General features: G+C 43.3%; 1 protein-coding gene across 1 annotated transcript; it reads left to right on the top strand.

Annotated features, from left to right (window-relative positions):
- Window positions 1-217: 217 nt before the first annotated feature.
- Window positions 218-15,062, top strand: LOC311100521 (T-box brain protein 1-like; the record flags this gene model as incomplete). Its single annotated transcript, XM_084141438.1, has 6 exons — window positions 218-765; window positions 10,513-10,667; window positions 11,394-11,515; window positions 13,350-13,508; window positions 13,829-13,890; window positions 14,243-15,062. 6 exons carry the CDS (start codon window positions 218-220, stop codon window positions 15,060-15,062), a joined length of 1,866 nt encoding a protein of 621 aa, XP_083997564.1.
- Window positions 15,063-16,817: the final 1,755 nt, after the last annotated feature.

Genomic DNA, 16,817 nt, shown 5'->3' with positions numbered 1-16,817 from the left:
AATATTGCCTATTTGTTGGTATATTGAAATTGAGGGTGCGTTTTCCATAAAAAAAAAAAAAAAGACATTGTTCTAGGAAGTTCAGAAAATGTTATTTAGCTATTGGGTGAAAAAAAACGGTAGGTGGACGAAATGTTGAATTTTGTGCATTTATCTCAAAATCGTTAAACGCGCTTTCATTCCACTCGGACGTGAAACATTGCACATACACTGAGACATGGGCGGCATAGGTGCCAATCTTTACCTCAGTATGTTGAATGGGACTGATACGCAAACTTTCGGAAAAGACACCGATATCAACAATCACCTTCAACGCAGCAAGGATTTAGGGGAGTTGAAAATGGGGATTCAGGACACCAGGTTATATTACCCAGACTCAATTCAAAATGGACAAGACGGGTTGGCACTGCCGTACCACTCAGACCAAACTGTGGCCGGATTCGGAGCACAACCCGGGATGTTTTACTCACCAACTCCCCTCAATAGCTGCCACTTCAGCAGTGTCAGGTCGCCGACTAGAAACGGGATGGGACAGACTTATTTACCGACGGGAGGCGAAGGTTTTTCGACAGCAAGCAAAGACGTTTACCCTGCCTCTCTGGAGAGTTATTCCGCGCCCTTTCAACACGGGTACCATCGCACGCCACTCTACCCATTACCTGGGCTACAGGTGTGCGGGAAGACGCAGGCTCTCCTCAACAACTATCCTCTGTGGGCTAAATTCCACAAATACCAAACGGAAATGATCATAACGAAACAGGGACGGTGAGTAAAATTGCCAATTCCCTCATAGGGAAACGTATTTAGATGTTTACATTTTAGTCATTTAGCAGACACTCTTATCCAGAGCGACTTACAGTTAGTGAGTGCATACATTTTCATACTGGCCCCCCGTGGGAAACGAACCCACAACCCTGGCGTTGCAAGCGCCATGCTCTACCAACTGAGCTACAGGGGACTACATTGCCTGTTTATTATAAGCCTATAACATCTTATTTAGACACCAAATGACAAGACACTGGGCACAGACGTAAGTTCAAAATGTATTTTTTGGTTGTGTTTTCAACTAACGTGAATTCAACGTGAAATCAACAACAAAAATGTCGCCATGACATTGGATTGAAGTTAAAAGTTGGTAAAAAAAAAAATGAAATCACTGATGACTTTTTGCAAATCCAATCAGTTTTCCATGTTTATTCAACATCATCACATGTATTTTTTTGGGGTTGAAAGGACGTGGAAACAACATTAATTCAACCAGTTTTTGCCCAGTGGGAAATGAGCACAATGTGTTGGTTCCATATGTAGGCCTAGGTCAGTGAGCGCTGAAAGGTTTTGACAGGTGACAAGGCATGAGCACCTGTGGGCTAATCATTGGTGAGAAGTTCAGGGAAAGTTGTTCCTTAGTGCATTGCTCTTGTTTTCCTCAAAGTCATTCCTAAACAATGTATGTGTAGGCTACATAATGTTGGCCTTATCAATGTGTGCCAAACTGCCAAAGCCGAGTCTGTCACACGAAAATGAATTGGGCCTATAAGAATGAATCCAGACAGGACATGAGGATATTGACCCGCTACAGACTAACAAAGTGCTCCAAAATATGTAGGCCTATTTATGAGATATTCATGCACAAAACATAAACATTTACATGTTAAACTCGCTGGCAAGAATGGTTTTGCTATTTGCCCATAATGAAATCTGCATGATATTTAAGCTAAATTTAAAATAAACTAACTCCAGCATATTTTAATTTCTTTTATATCATAATTGATATAACTTGTGCAACTTATCATGAAAATAATAGGCAAAGCAATCCAAGTTAAAATAAAAAATAAAATAAATTGGTCATTTAGCAGACGCTCTTATCCAGAGCGACTTACAGGAGCAATTAGGGTTAAGTGCCTTGCTCAAGGGCACATCGACAGATTTTTCACATAGTCGGCTCGGGGATTAGAACCAGAGACCTTTCGGTTACTGGCACAACGCTCTTAACCACTAAGCTACCTGCCGCCCGAAGTTCTCATGCTTCGGTTTGAGTCCAATGTCCGATGATGACGAGCATAAATACTAGCCACTATATCATGGAAATATTGTTGCTGGAATACATTATGACACTTCAGCTTGACCCCCTGAAGTGCATGCAGAGTGTATCACCACGCTGGCATAAGCGACGGTCTCTAATTTAACAATTTTCCTATTTGTTTAAAATGCGATTTTGTACTGCTACAATGGTAAATATTCAAATAAAAGCTTATTCCAAATTAAAAGAGCACCCCCCACTTCTCTGTCATGGTTTAAATCAGTGACAGTTGGTTCAGGTTCTTTCAATCGCATTCATCTCTCTACTCATCTAATCATTACTATCATGATTGTGTAGGCCTATGTTGGTGCTTGCCTCTGTGTTTGTCCATTTTTGATATAACCTCTCCTGGCAGATAACCCTGTGGAAAATGACAGTCTGGTCATGGTCATCTCGGCTCATATAATTAAAGTAATTAATGCATATCTTAAAATACCCATAATGACCCCCCACCCCCCCTTCACACACGCACAAACACAGAGGCACAGGCAACATACGCCTACACAATCATGATAGTAATGATTAGATGCACATTTAATTGAAATACTGTGTGTGTAAACAGGTTTATATATATATAAAAAAATGTTTTACCACAAAATAGCTACTCTCATTATGGAATTCTCCACTGATAGGGAAAGAAAAGTATTGGAGCCATTGGGTTCTGGAATGCTACTCACTTCCAATGGAACTTAAATGGAGCCAGGTGAAAGGGTGAGAGAGAGAGACATAGAGAGACTCATAGAAAGAGAGAGAGAGAGAGAGAGAGAGAGAGAGAGAGAGAGAGAGAGAGACATGGAGAGATAGAGAGACAGAGAGAGAGAGAGACATAGAGAGAGAGAGACATAGAGCGTGAGCGCAAGTGCACGCAAGAAAGAGTGAGAGAGAGAGAGGGGTGGGGGGTAAAGGGCAGAGCAGGCACCAGCAAGGCTTCAGATGGCCATACACAGCAGTGGTGCTAGGCCCCTTTGAAGTCCAGGAAGGCAATGTGTTTTTTCCTCTTTCTTCACTCACACCTCTTCTCTGGTACAGTTAAGAGTATAGCGAGTGAGGATCCCATTCCCTCAGAAGAACAAGTCTGGCCTTTTGAAATGTGCAGCAATCCCTAGGCATGCAGCAGGGGCAAGGGTTCTCCTGCTCTTTTCAAGTTTTCCTGTAAGACAAGACCAATTCATTTCACATTGGCTTGGCACAGCCATCTCCACCACCACTGACTCTGTTTGACTCATGGCAGTGGCAATGGTAACCTCAATGAGACCTTATCTGTTGATGAGAGGTTTCTATTGATTGTGATAGTGGTCTACCGTGTACTAAGATTGCTGATAGAAACATAACTGAGGAGATGATGTTAGGTGCTGGTTCTACATGATTAGAATTTAACCAAGACATGCATGTTTAGCAACAGTTGCATTCAGCCATTGTTAGGTTTCAGAAACATCTCTTGTAAAAGAAGACAAGCATTATGTTGTGTGCCTCTTGGATTATGGTAGTATTCAAATCTTGAATACTCTCTAATTTGATTATGTTTCTAACTATTATTGATCTATAGCAGGATGTGTTCTTGGAAGGAGATATGATTGAGTACGTTTTTACAGTGTAGACAGCCCCTTTCAGAGGAAGAGACTCACAGGAATCATGGTAACCTGCTCAGAGAGAAAATACATCTGTCTCTCTGGTTCAATTCATCTTGGTAATGTTGTGAGAAACAAATCAAGTATATATTTCTCACTTAATATGTTCCAAAAAACATGTCAACATAAAACATTGTAAATAGGATCAATCAATCACAATGTAATTAAACCATTGTGTTTTAACTGTTTATAACCCATTTATAAATAAACGAATAATGAACATGCATGAAGTAGAGTATGACAGTGAGGGATAAAGTAGAGTTTTTGTTGATTAGTTTTAAGTGTCTTTGGTCCTATAAATGTACTATATAAATCCAATATTTGTATTATATTTTTTACCGTTCCAGTTCATGGAATAATAATATGCTGGCCGTTGACACTGTAGCAGAAAGTGTTGGACGTTTTAGGCTTTTAGTTTTATTTACTGCAGTTGTCGAGGTGTTTCTGAAAACTGGCATTAAATGAAAATGCACATAAGCGTTTGTAGAGGTATAGCAATCAGTGACTGTCAACATCAAGTGCAACCTAGTCTCTGTCTGGGTAATGCATATATGCTCCACCTCTCTCTCTCTCTCCAGTGAAGCAGAAGTAGGACTATGTCTAGGTTTTGGTGTGTTAGGCTTTTTAAACAACTTGTCACATCCTGTACAGATGTTCGTGTGTGCATACATAGAGAATGCAGTGTCTTGCAGAAACCTCTAAAACCAACTCTTCAGAAGGAACTAACCCAAGTACTTCCTATACGCTCTGATGTTTAGATTGTCATCACCTCTTGACGGATATAGAGAGTAGGGAGCATGTCAGGGCTCTACAGTGCGACCATTTTACTCACACGGTTTAAAATAATTTAAGACATTTTTTATATCTCAAATATTTTTCCTTGTGCTCCTAAATTTATTTGTGCGCGCCTCCATTTTTTAAACTTAGGCGCACTCGTGCTCCTTGTAAAAAAAAAAAAAGACTGCGTAGCCGTAGAGCCCTGCATGTACAGTTGAAGTCGGAAGTTTACATACACCTTAGCCAAATAAATTTAAACTCAGTTTTTCACAATTCCTGACATTTAATCCTAGTAAAAATTCCCTGTCTTAGGTCAGTTAGGATCACCACTTTATTTTAAGGTTGTGAGTTGTCAGAATAATAATTGAGAGAATGACTTATTTCAGCTTTTATTTCTTTCATCACATTCCCAAGTGGGTCAGAAGTTTACATACACTCAATTAGTATTTGGTAGCATTGCCTTTAAATTGTTTAACTTGGGTCAAACGTTTCGGGTAGCCTTCCACAAGCTTCCCACAATAAGTTGGGTGAATTTTGGCCCATTCCTCCTGACAGAGCTGGTGTAACTGAGTCAGGTTTGTAGGCCTCCTTGCTCGCAAACGCTTTTTCAATTCTGCCCACACATTTTCTATAGGATTGAGGTCAGGGCTTTGTGATGGCCACTCCAATACCTTGACTTTGTTGTCCTTAAGCCATTTTGCCACAACTTTGGAAGTATGCTTTGGGTCATTGTCCATTTGGAAGACCCATTTGCGACCAAGCTTTAAATTCCTGACTGATGTCTTGAGATGTTGCTTCAATATATCCACATCATTTTCCTTCCTCATGATGTCATCTATTTTGTGAAATGCACCAGTCCCTCCTGCAGCAATGCACCCCCACAGCATGATGCTGCCACCCCCGTGCTTCACGGTTGGGATGGTGTTCTTCGGCTTGCAAGCACCCCCTTTTTCCTCCAAACATAACAATGGTCATTATGGCCAGAGGACCAGAGGACATTTCTCCAAAAAGTACGATCTTTGTCCCCATGTGCAGTTGCAAACCGTAGTCTGGCTTTTTTATGGTGGTTTTGGAGCAGTGGCTTCTTCCTTGCTGAGCGGCCTTTCAGGTTATGTCAATATAGGACTCGTTTTACTGTGGATATACAGTGAGGGGAAAAGTATTTGATCCCCTGCTGATTTTGTACGTTTGCCCACTGACAAAGACATGATCAGTCTATATTTTTAATGGTAGGTTTATTTGAACAGTGAGAGACAGAATAACAACAAATAGATCCAGAAAAACGCATGTCAAAAATGTTATAAATTGATTTGCATTTTAATGAGGGAAATAAGTATTTGACCCCTCTGCAAAACATGACTTAGTACTTGGTGGCAAAACCCTTGTTGGCAATCACAGAGGTCAGACGTTTCTTGTAGTTGGCCACCAGGCTTGCACACATCTCAGGAGGGATTTTGTCCCACTCCTCTTTGCAGATCTTCTCCAAGTCATTAAGGTTTCGAGCCTCACGTTTGGCAACTCGAACCTTCAGCTCCCTCCACAGATTTTCTATGGGATTAAGGTCTGGAGACTGGCTAGACCACTCCAGGACCTTAATGTGCTTCTTCTTGAGCCACTCCTTTGTTGCCTTGGCCGTGTGTTTTGGGTCATTGTCATGCTGGAATACCCATCCACGACCCATTTTCAATGCCCTGGCTGAGGGAAGGAGGTTCTCACCCAAGATTTGACGGTACATGGCCCCGTCCATCGTCCCTTTGATGCGGTGAAGTTGTCCTGTCCCCTTAGCAGAAAAACACCCCCAAAGCATAATGTTTCCACCTCCATGTTTGACGGTGGGGATGGTGTTCTTGGGGTCATAGGCAGCATTCTTCCTCCTCCAAACACGGCGAGTTGAGTTGATGCCAAAGAGCTCGATTTTGGTCTCATCTGACCACAACACTTTCACCCAGTTCTCCTCTGAATCATTCAGATGTTCATTGGCAAACTTCAGATGGGCCTGCATATGTGCTTTCTTGAGCAGGGGGACCTTGTGGGCGCTACAGGATTTCAGTCCTTCACGGTGTAGTGTGTTACCAATTGTTTTTTTGGTGACTATGGTCCCAGCTGCCTTGAGATCATTGACAAGATCCTCCCGTGTAGTTCTGGGCTGATTCCTCACCGTTCTCATGATCATTGCAACTCCACGAGGTGAGATCTTTCATGGATCCCCAGGCCGAGGGAGATTGACAGTACTTTTGTGTTTCTTCCATTTGCGAATAATCGCACCAACTGTTGTCACCTTCTCACCAAGCTGCTTGCCGATGGTCTTGTAGCCCATTCCAGCCTTATGTAGGTCTACAATCTTGTCCCTGACATCCTTGGAGAGCTCTTTGGTCTTGGCCATGGTGGAGAGTTTGGAATCTGATTGATTGATTGCTTCTGTGGACAGGTGTCTTTTATACAGGTAACAAGCTGAGATTAGGAGCACTCCCTTTAAGAGTGTGCTCCTAATCTCAGCTCGTTACCTGTATAAAAGACACCTGGGAGCCAGAAATCTTTCTGATTGAGAGGGGGTCAAATACTTATTTCCCTCATTAAAATGCAAATCAATTTATAACATTTTTGACTTGCGTTTTTCTGGATATTCTTGTTGTTATTCTGTCTCCCACTGTTCAAATAAACCTACCATTAAAATTATAGACTGATAATTTCTTTGTCAGTGGGCAAACTTACAAAATCAGCAGGGGATCAAATACTTTTTTACCTCACTGTAGATACTTTTGTACCTGTTTCCTCAAGCATCTTCACAAGGTCCTTTGCTGTTGTTCTGGGATTGATTTGCACTTTTCGCACCAAAGCACGTTCATCTCTAGGAGACGGAATGCGTCTCCTTCCTGAGCGGTATGATGGCTACGTGGTCCCATGGTGTTTATACTTGCGGACTATTGTTTGTACAGATGAACGAGGTAGCTTCAGGCGTTTGGAAATTGCTCCCAAGGCTGATTTCTTTTGATTTTCCCATGATGTCAAGCAAAGAGGCACTGAGTTTGAAGGTAGGCCTTGAAATACATCCACAAGTACACCTCCAATTGACTCAAATGATGTAAATTAGCCTATCAGAAGCTTCTAAAGCCATGACATCATTTTCTGGAATTTTCCAAGCTGTTTAAAGGCACAGTCAACTTAGTGTATGTAAACTTCTGACCCACTGGAATTGTGATAGTGAATTATAAGTGAAATAATCTGTCTGTAAACAATTGTTGGAAAAATTACTTGTGTCATGCACAAAGTAGACGTCCTAACCGACTTGCCAAAACTATAGTTTGTTAACAAGAAATTTGTGGAGTGGTTGAAAAACGAGTTTTAATGACTCCAACCTAAGTGTATGTAAACTTCCGACTTCAACTGTATGGTGGCATCCACTCATAGAAACCTTTGATTTGAAGTTCATGCTTTCAGCAATAATATGTTGTTGAAATATATTCTGTTTATTTTAGTTACTGTGCAGCCAATATCTAAAGTCTACTGCTTTACTGATTCATCCAAGGCAAACAGTATATTATCAATCATATCTTATCAAATAACATCTGACTAGATATTCCTGAGCTGCTGTTTTGTTTTCTATCTACACAAAGGTTCTCTATACTGTACCTTGATCCAGTGGATGGAGAATAGGTGCCTATAAATAGTGTGATACTCTCCTTGTGTCCAGCAGCAGCTGTAGACTGGCATGTTCTCATCACCGATGATCGAGTGTACGTGTGTGGTGACACAAACTGGTCCTGAACTCCTGTCCTGCTGAATCAGTGGGTGCACTCAAGCAGAAAAGGATTCTCCCCCTGTGAATATGCAGTCACTCTCCAGCTTCTGCTTCACATCCCCAGGACAACCCCCCTTTTTATCTCTCTTTCTCTCTATCCCATTTCAACGACAAGCCAATGTTTGTCATTGAGCTTTGTTTTCCACCCACATGTTGAATGATTGGCAGTCTGGCAAGTACTTCCAGTACAACAATGACTACATTTGACGTAAATACGATGATTTAGTTAGAACGTGTACTACCTGTGCCACCACAGTCCTTGTCCTACCAGACAGGTTTCGGCTACAGTCCTAGACAGTAGTGTAGGAGTCACTACACATGGAATCATGGCATGGCTAGACCAATCTGTGGCTGCCCTATCTCAGTCAGGCTCTCTGCCTTTCAGCCTCAGCCAGAGACGTTTCCAGATATCATCCTGCATTCTCAATAATGAAAACCCCCGAACCTCCCCCACATCTCTGTGGCTCGCCCTTTGGTTTCCCCTCGATTAGTTCTGATTTCCTATAAAAGGCCTCTGTTTAAATAAGTCTGACAATATCAGTGAAGGAAAAGGTCAGCTTTCAGGGTTCTTGTTTTCTATTTTCTCTCATGGGGTAGTGGGGTTCCACTCATGACTCAAACAGCCTGCTGCCAGTTTCTGTTTTCACTTATATTAAACACAGACATGGAAGGAGAAACCTATCACCTGTTATGTCCTAGAGGCTAAGGAGCTGCCACAATACTTGGGTTTCACTGAGAATTGTGATTGATTGTTGCACTGGGCTGTCCATGATTCATGTAGCGATACTGCTATCCAACAGTGTGGAGGTTTACTGTAGAAGGAAAAAATATCATCACCCAATTGGATTTTGTCTTACCAAGTGTATGATGTGTGTAAGGTCTCATGTGGGTTTTGTCAATGAAATCATTAGTTAACACATTGCCTAGTACAGAAATGACAGCTTCTTCCATCTTGTCACATAAAAGCATGCAGAACAAGCACAAACAAAACAGATTTTATAACAATGTCACAACCTAAGGTGGTTTGTTTTCTGAATACATTTTAATGTATAATATAGTGTTCTGGCACAGATCCTTTGGGTTCCCTAATGTCTGTCATTGAAGAGGAGAAGTTAACTCTGTTTTGTCTCAGCAGAGTACAGTTTGTACGCAAAGATTTAGCAACACCAATTACCCTGTGTTTATGTCAAACAGCAGAACCTGCAGTATCATAATGAAGGCAGATACAGCCTAGTGTAAACTGATATCTATAGTATATATGCCAGGGCATTGAAGGGCAAGGTTTTTTTTAAATGTACACATGGTTAGAAACAGAGAAATCCACTCCAATAGAAAGTAATCCTGTGGTTGTGTTGTGCCATGCTGCCCCCGTACATTTATGTATTGGTGTGTGTGTGTGTACTGTACAATATGTATGCGTGAGTGTGTTTTTCCTGTTTTTGGACGAACTATACCCTGTATTCCCCCACTGTATTGCCTTGGGGCAGGCTGACCTCCCCGTCACCTCCTCAGTGACTGCCCTGGTGATCAAAATCAGTTCACCAAGTAAAGCTCCAGCAATCAGACGCTGCTTCTGGCCCATCTTTTATTAACAGCCATATTAAATATTCACCTCCACTACACCACCCTGCCCCCCTCTCCTATCCCCCCACTTTGCCTCTCAGCCCTCTAACCGCACAGAGAAGAAACACACACAGAGCTTTAAAAAATCCCCTCTCTATCTTGCTCGCTGTTGTTTCTGACAAAGATGCCTTGGGATTGCTTCCGATTGTAGTACAATTTGTAGCTAGAAGTAGATTGAGTCATTTTGATGGTAGTGTTGTAAAGCTGTCAAGAAATGTTAATCTATTTGTATTCCAATTGTTTGCACTGTATATACCCACATTGGATTAAAAGTAGTACAACGATAACACCACACATTATAAGGTTATTACAAAGAGCAAAGAGCAATACAGTATCATGTTTGTGTTACTTAAAGGAAAATTCCACTCAAACTATATTTTGGTATTTGTTTCATTAGTCAACTGTCCCAAAACCTTTTTGACTGTATCAACAGTGGACTAATAAAACAAATACCGAAAAATACATTTTGAGTGGTATTTTCCTTTAAATTAAATCATGCCCTATAAGGATGTACTACAGTACATCTCTTTTATTGTATTTTAACCAAATAGATCTCCCTCTTTTCTCATCTGACAATGATGTATTTCTCCTCTCTTCTACTCTAGGAGGATGTTCCCCTTCCTGAGTTTCAACATCAGCGTTCTGGACCCGTCGGCCCACTACAATGTGTATGTGGACGTGGTCCTGGCTGACCAGCACCACTGGAGGTACCAGGGAGGCAAGTGGGTCCAGTGTGGCAAAGCAGAGGGCAACATGCCAGGTATGATTGTATTATAATTAAGCAATAAGGCCAGAGGGGGTGTGGTATATGGCCAATATACCATGGCTAAGGGCTGTTCTTATGCACGACGCAACGTGAAGTGCCTGGACACAGCCCTTAGCCGTGGTATATTGGCCATATACCACAAACTCCCGAGGTGCCTTATTGCAATGATAAACGGGTTACCAACTTAATTAGAACAGTAAAGAGTAATGTTTTGTCACACTCGTGGTATACGGCCTGATATACCACGGCTTTCAGCCAATCAGCATTCAGAACTCGATCCACCCAGTTTATAATATTGCCACACCACACTCTCTGTCGTCCATACAGCTCCAATCAATGACACACAGTGGTAGAATGAATGAATCCCAATAAGGTCCATACAGAACATCTCCAGAGTAGCCTTGAGAGTTAGAGCATCAATTTGAACTCCCATACAGCGCTGCAGTCATTGAAATAGGTCCACCTGTGTCATAGCAGGTATTGTGGCTGTGAGGCACCTGACTTATTACAGTGTAGTGGTAGTTGTGGTAACATTGCCATAGTAGCTATGATTATGTAGTAGCGGGTTAGTAGGGCGTTGTGCTGATGTTAACTGGAGCTGTGATTGTGTAGTATGGCATTTGCTTGTAAATGATTTGTGAAGCATTTATGTAGGCTTATGTAGACTTATAAAGGGCTCATGAAGGCTTCATTAACGTTGTTACTAACTCTTTCCCATAGGGAACAGGATGTATATGCACCCAGACTCTCCCAACACAGGGGCTCACTGGATGAGGCAGGAGGTGTCATTTGGCAAGCTCAAGCTCACCAACAACAAGGGCAGCTCCAACAATGTTGCACAGGTAACAGATACAGTATGCTCAGAAACTCATTTAAATATGTCATCAAATCCTCATGTTTTTTGTTGTTGCTTTTTTGCTGTTTGTACGTTTGTTCAGTAGTTTGAATATTTACCAAGATTTTAACCAAATGAGATTTTCCATTGATGGTGCTTTTGAACGTATTTCATGGTCGTCATAGTAGGGGTGCTGAGGGTGCTACAGCACCCCCCCCCACCCCCCCACCCCACCCAAAAAAAATATATACACTACCGGTAAAAAGTTTTAGAACACCTACCCATTCAAGGGTTTTTCTTTCTTTATTTCCTTCTTAATGCTTTTCAGCCAAGCAGTTGTGTTGTGACAAGGTAGGGGGGTATACAGAAGATTTCCCTATTTGGTAAAAGACCAAGTCCGTATTATGGCAAGAACAGCTCAAATAAGCAAAGAGAAATTACAGTCCATCATTACTTTAAGACATGAAGGTCAGTCAATACGGAAAATGTCAAGAACATTGAACGTTTCTTGAAGTGCAGTCGCAAAAACCTTCAAGTGCTTTGATGAAACTGGCTGTCATGAGGACCGCCACAGGAATGGAAGACCCAGAGGTACCTCTGCTGCAGAGGATAAGTTCATTAAAGTTACCAGCCTCAGAAATTGCAGCCCAAATAAATGCTTCACAGAGTTCAAGTAACAGACACATCTCAACATCAACTGTTCAGAGGAGACTGTGTGATCAGAAGAGACTGTGTGAATCAGGCCTTCATGGTCGAATTGCTGCAAAGAAACCACTACTAAAGGACACCAATAATAAGAAGAGACTTGCATGGGCCAAGAAACACGAGCAATGGACATTAGACCAGTGGAAATTTGTCCTTTGGTCTGGAGTCCAAATTGGAGATTTTCTGTTCCAACCGCCGTGTCTTTGTGAGATGCGGTGTGGGTGAACGGATGATCTCCGGATGTGTATTTCCCACTGTAAAGCATGAAGGAGGAGGTGTTATGGTGTGGGGGTGCTTTGCTGGTGACACTGTCTGTGATTTATTTAGAATTCAAGGCACACTTAACCAGCATGGCTACCACTGCATTCTACAGTGATACGCCATCCCATCTGGTTTGGGCTTAGTGGGACTATCATTTAATTTTCAACAGGACAATGACCCAACACACCTTCAGGCTGTGTAAGGGCTATTTTACCAAGAAGGAGAGTGATGGAGTGCTGCATCAGATGACCTGGCCTCCACTATCACCCGACAAATTGAGATGGTTTGGGATGAGTCGGACCGCAGAGTGAAGGAAAAGCAGCCAACAAGTGCTCAGCATATGTGGGAACTCCTTCAAGACTGTTGGAAAAGCATTCCAGGTGAAGCTGGTTGAGAGAATGCCAAGAGTGTGCAAAGCTGTCATCAAGGCAAATATAAATGGCTATATAAAATATATTTTTTGATTTGTTTAAGACTTTTTTTGGTTACTACATGATTCCATATATATTATTTCATAGTTTTGATGTCTTCACTATTATTCTACAATGTAGAAAATAGTAAAAATAAAGAAAAACCCTTGAATCAGTAGGTGTGTCCAAACTTTTGGCTGGTACTCTGTATATATATATATATATTCTCACAAATGTAGTGCACTGGGCCTTTACTAGTCCTCTATTAGCGGACAGAAATAGCCGTTTGTAGCGTGGGCAACACAAAGTGGGGAGCCAGCCCGCTCCCCACTTTGACCCAAAATTCTCAGCACCTCCCCCGTCGGCAAAGAATATCGCAGCTCCCCCACCCCCAAACTACTTCCTGAGGCCACGATGATCGTAAAGCCCTTCTATAACTAACTCTCCAGTGCTGTTCCCTCCTAGATGATCGTGCTGCAGTCGCTCCATAAGTACCAGCCACGGCTGCACATCGTAGAGGTGAAGGACGATGATTCTGAGGACCCCTTTCTCACCACCAAGGCCCAGACCTTCGTCTTCCCGGAGAACCAATTCATCGCTGTCACAGCCTATCAAAATGCAGACGTGAGTCACCTCACCTGACCTCAACAGCTCATTGGGCATGCCCTTTTCCATAGCATTATCATAGACAATTATAACTTCATTAGGAATAGAAGTATACTCACACTAGGGTGCCAAAGAAGAAGTCTTTCTGACGATAAGAAAATAAACTGTGTGTAACCCTCATTAATTATTTCATGCAGTCAGTGATCTCTCTCTCTCTCCCTCCCTCTCTCTCTCTCTTTTTCCTATGCGTCTGCGCTCTCACTCTCTCTCTCTCCAACGATCTGTCTGTCCTATCCTTGCCCCCTCTCCCATCCTGTCTCCTGCTATTTCTTACACAGATCACTCAGCTGAAAATAGACCATAACCCCTTTGCTAAAGGTTTCCGGGACAGTTATGACACGTGAGTATGCTAGAAAATAACTGAATTAATAAAGAGAAAGCAAAACCCTGCTCTCCAGAGGGGGCTCTGGTCTTGAATGAGAACGTTTGAACTTTTAAACCTGTTCTATGTCTATACAAGCAGGCGCTGAGGCACAGTGCTCACACACACTCAGTCCTACCGTATCAACACTAGATATCTCCAACTAATATTTAATGTAAAATTGCTAACGCTAGTAGGTTTATGTATTTCTATCTCACAAAGATGTGTTGATATGAGGAGGCGTGAGAACCCTGTTGAGAGATATTTTTGGCTTTGCCAGGAAGTAACACCTCTTCTTGTTATATGCCTCCTCCCCTGTTCCCCTGCCTAGGCTGTATGCACCGCCTGACACAGACCGCCTCACCCCTTCCCCCACCGAGGGCCAGCAGCTCTTGGTGGGGTCCTGCTACACCCAGGGGTACCTGACGGACCAGTACATGAACCCCCTGCCTCAGAGCCGATTCTACAGCCGGGAGCACATGGCAGCCATGGGCCAGCAGTCCAAAGACCCCTCAGCCAGCCCCCACAGCCGCTGGTACCTCTCCCCCCAGCAGAGTGTCACCTCCAACCGGCTGGACTTCAACACATACGAGGGCGACTTCTCCAGCAACAGCTTCTACAAGCCCTTCCCCCTGCAGACGTCGGCCCAACACGCACTGGGCTACTACGAGGACAGCCCCTTCGCCTCTGCCAGCGTATCCGTCTCGGGAGCCTCCTCGGCGGCCTGGAGCGCCGGCCGGCCCTCCCCTCAGTACCTCAACCACCCCCACCCTGGTAAAGCCGGCCCCAGTCTAGGCTGGTTCAGGCCCATGTCCTCTACCAACTCCTCCTCTTCCTCTTCAGGTCACCACAGGCTCCACCCCCCATCCCTGCTGGAGCCGCTCCGCCCCCCACCCCCGCTACAGGACAAGCCCAAAGAGGCGGGGGGAGAGGACCTGTGGCTGGAACCCCCCTCAGTCAAATCGGTGGACTCGGCCGACTCCGGCTTGTTCGAGAGCGGGGCGGAGAGCAAGAAGCGGCGAGTGTCGCCCTACGCCTCTAGCACGGAGAACTCGCCATCCACCCGCAGTGCAGAGGTCTGTGAAAAGGACAGCTGTAGTGATGCCGGCTACTACGGCTTTTACACCCACCACGTAAATACGCTCTCCTAGTATCCTACCCCATCCTCTTTGTACTTTGGTATCTCCCACATGGCCGTGTGTCTCTGCCTGTCCAATGAAGTCATGTAAAGGCGCTGGACTGAAGCTCAATTGGCTACGGAAGTCCAACATAACAAAAGGGTGAAGACAAGACAGATATCTTGTACCTCAGCTGTTTTCACACATACAGTGCTATGAAAAAGTATTTGCCCCCTTTCTAATTTTCTCTACTTTTGCATATTTGTGATACTGAATGTTATCAGATCTTCAACCAAAAGCTAATATTAGATAAAGGGAACATAAGTGAACAAATAACACAACAATTACATATTTATTTCATAAACAAAGTTATGCAACACCCAATTCCCGTGTGTGAAAAAGTAATTGCCCCCTTACACTCAATAACTGGTTGTGCCACCTTTAGCTGCAATGACTCCAACCAAATGCTTCCTGTAGTTGTTGATCAGTCTCTCACGTCACTGTGGAGGAATTTTGGCCCACTCTTCCATGCAGAACTGCTTTAACTCAGTGCCGTGTGGGTTTTCAAGCATGAACTGCTCGTTTCATGTCCTGCCACAACATCTATATTGGGATTAGGTCTGGACTTTGACTAGGCCATTCCAAAACTTCCAATTTGTTGCTTTTTAGCAATTTTCATGTAGACTTGATTGTGTGTTTTGGATCATTGTCTTGCTGCATGACCCAGTTGCGCTTCAGCTTCAGCTCACAGACGGATGGTCTGACATTCTCCTGTAGAATTCTCTGATACAGAGCAGAATTCATGGTTCCTTCTATTAAGGCAAGTCGTTCGCGTCCTGAGGCAGCAAAGCATCCCCAAACCATCACACCACCACCACCCTGCTTGACCTTTGGTATGATGTTCTTACTGTGGAATGCAGAGTTTGGTTTTCGCCAGGCATTACTGGAACCATGTCGTCCAAAAAGGTATACTTTTGAATCATCTGTCCATAGAACGTTCTTCCAAGAGTCTTGATGATCATCCAGGTGCTTTTTGGCAAACTTGAGTCAACTTTTTGGACGAGATGGGTCCCATTATGCCTGGCGAAAACCAAACACTGCATTCCACAGTAGGAACATCATACCAAAGGTCAAGCATGGTGGTGGTCTGTGAGCTGAAGCTGATGCGCAGCTGGGTCATGCAGCAAGACAATGATCCAAAACACACAATCAAGTCTACATGAAAATTGCTAAAAAGCAACAAATTGGAAGTTTTGGAATGGCCTAGTCAAAGTCCAGACCTAATCCTAATTGAGATGTTGTGGCAGGACTTGATACGAGCAGTTCATGCTTGAAAACCCACACGGCACTGAGTTAAAGCAGTTCTGCATGGAAGAGTGGGCCAAAATTCCTCCACAGCGACGTGAGAGACTGATCAACAACTACAGGAAGCATTTGGTTGGAGTCATTGCAGCTAAAGGTGGCACAACCAGTTATTGAGTGTAAGGTGGCAATTACTTTTTCAAACAGGGGAATTGGGTGTTACATATAGAAAATAGTAAAAATAAAGAAAAACCCTGGAATGAGTAGGTGTGTCCAAACCTTTGACTGGTAGTGTATATATATACTTTACAAATAGACTGGACCTCTCTACAAAAGGGAGGCTACTCTACTCGTAAGGCCCTCTCTTTGTGTGTTGGTTACGTTTGAGAACAAGGACCCTTTGAGGACAGACACTAACACGTTGAAGGTGACTGTCAAAGTGTGTGAGGGCCAAAGAGCCAAGGCGATTTGACTGGGTCCACTGAC

This window comes from Coregonus lavaretus (assembly GCF_964263955.1).
Source record: "Coregonus lavaretus genome assembly, chromosome: 25".
Taxonomy (NCBI): Eukaryota; Metazoa; Chordata; class Actinopteri; order Salmoniformes; family Salmonidae; genus Coregonus; species Coregonus lavaretus.
This window is presented reverse-complemented; position numbering and strand designations above follow the sequence as displayed.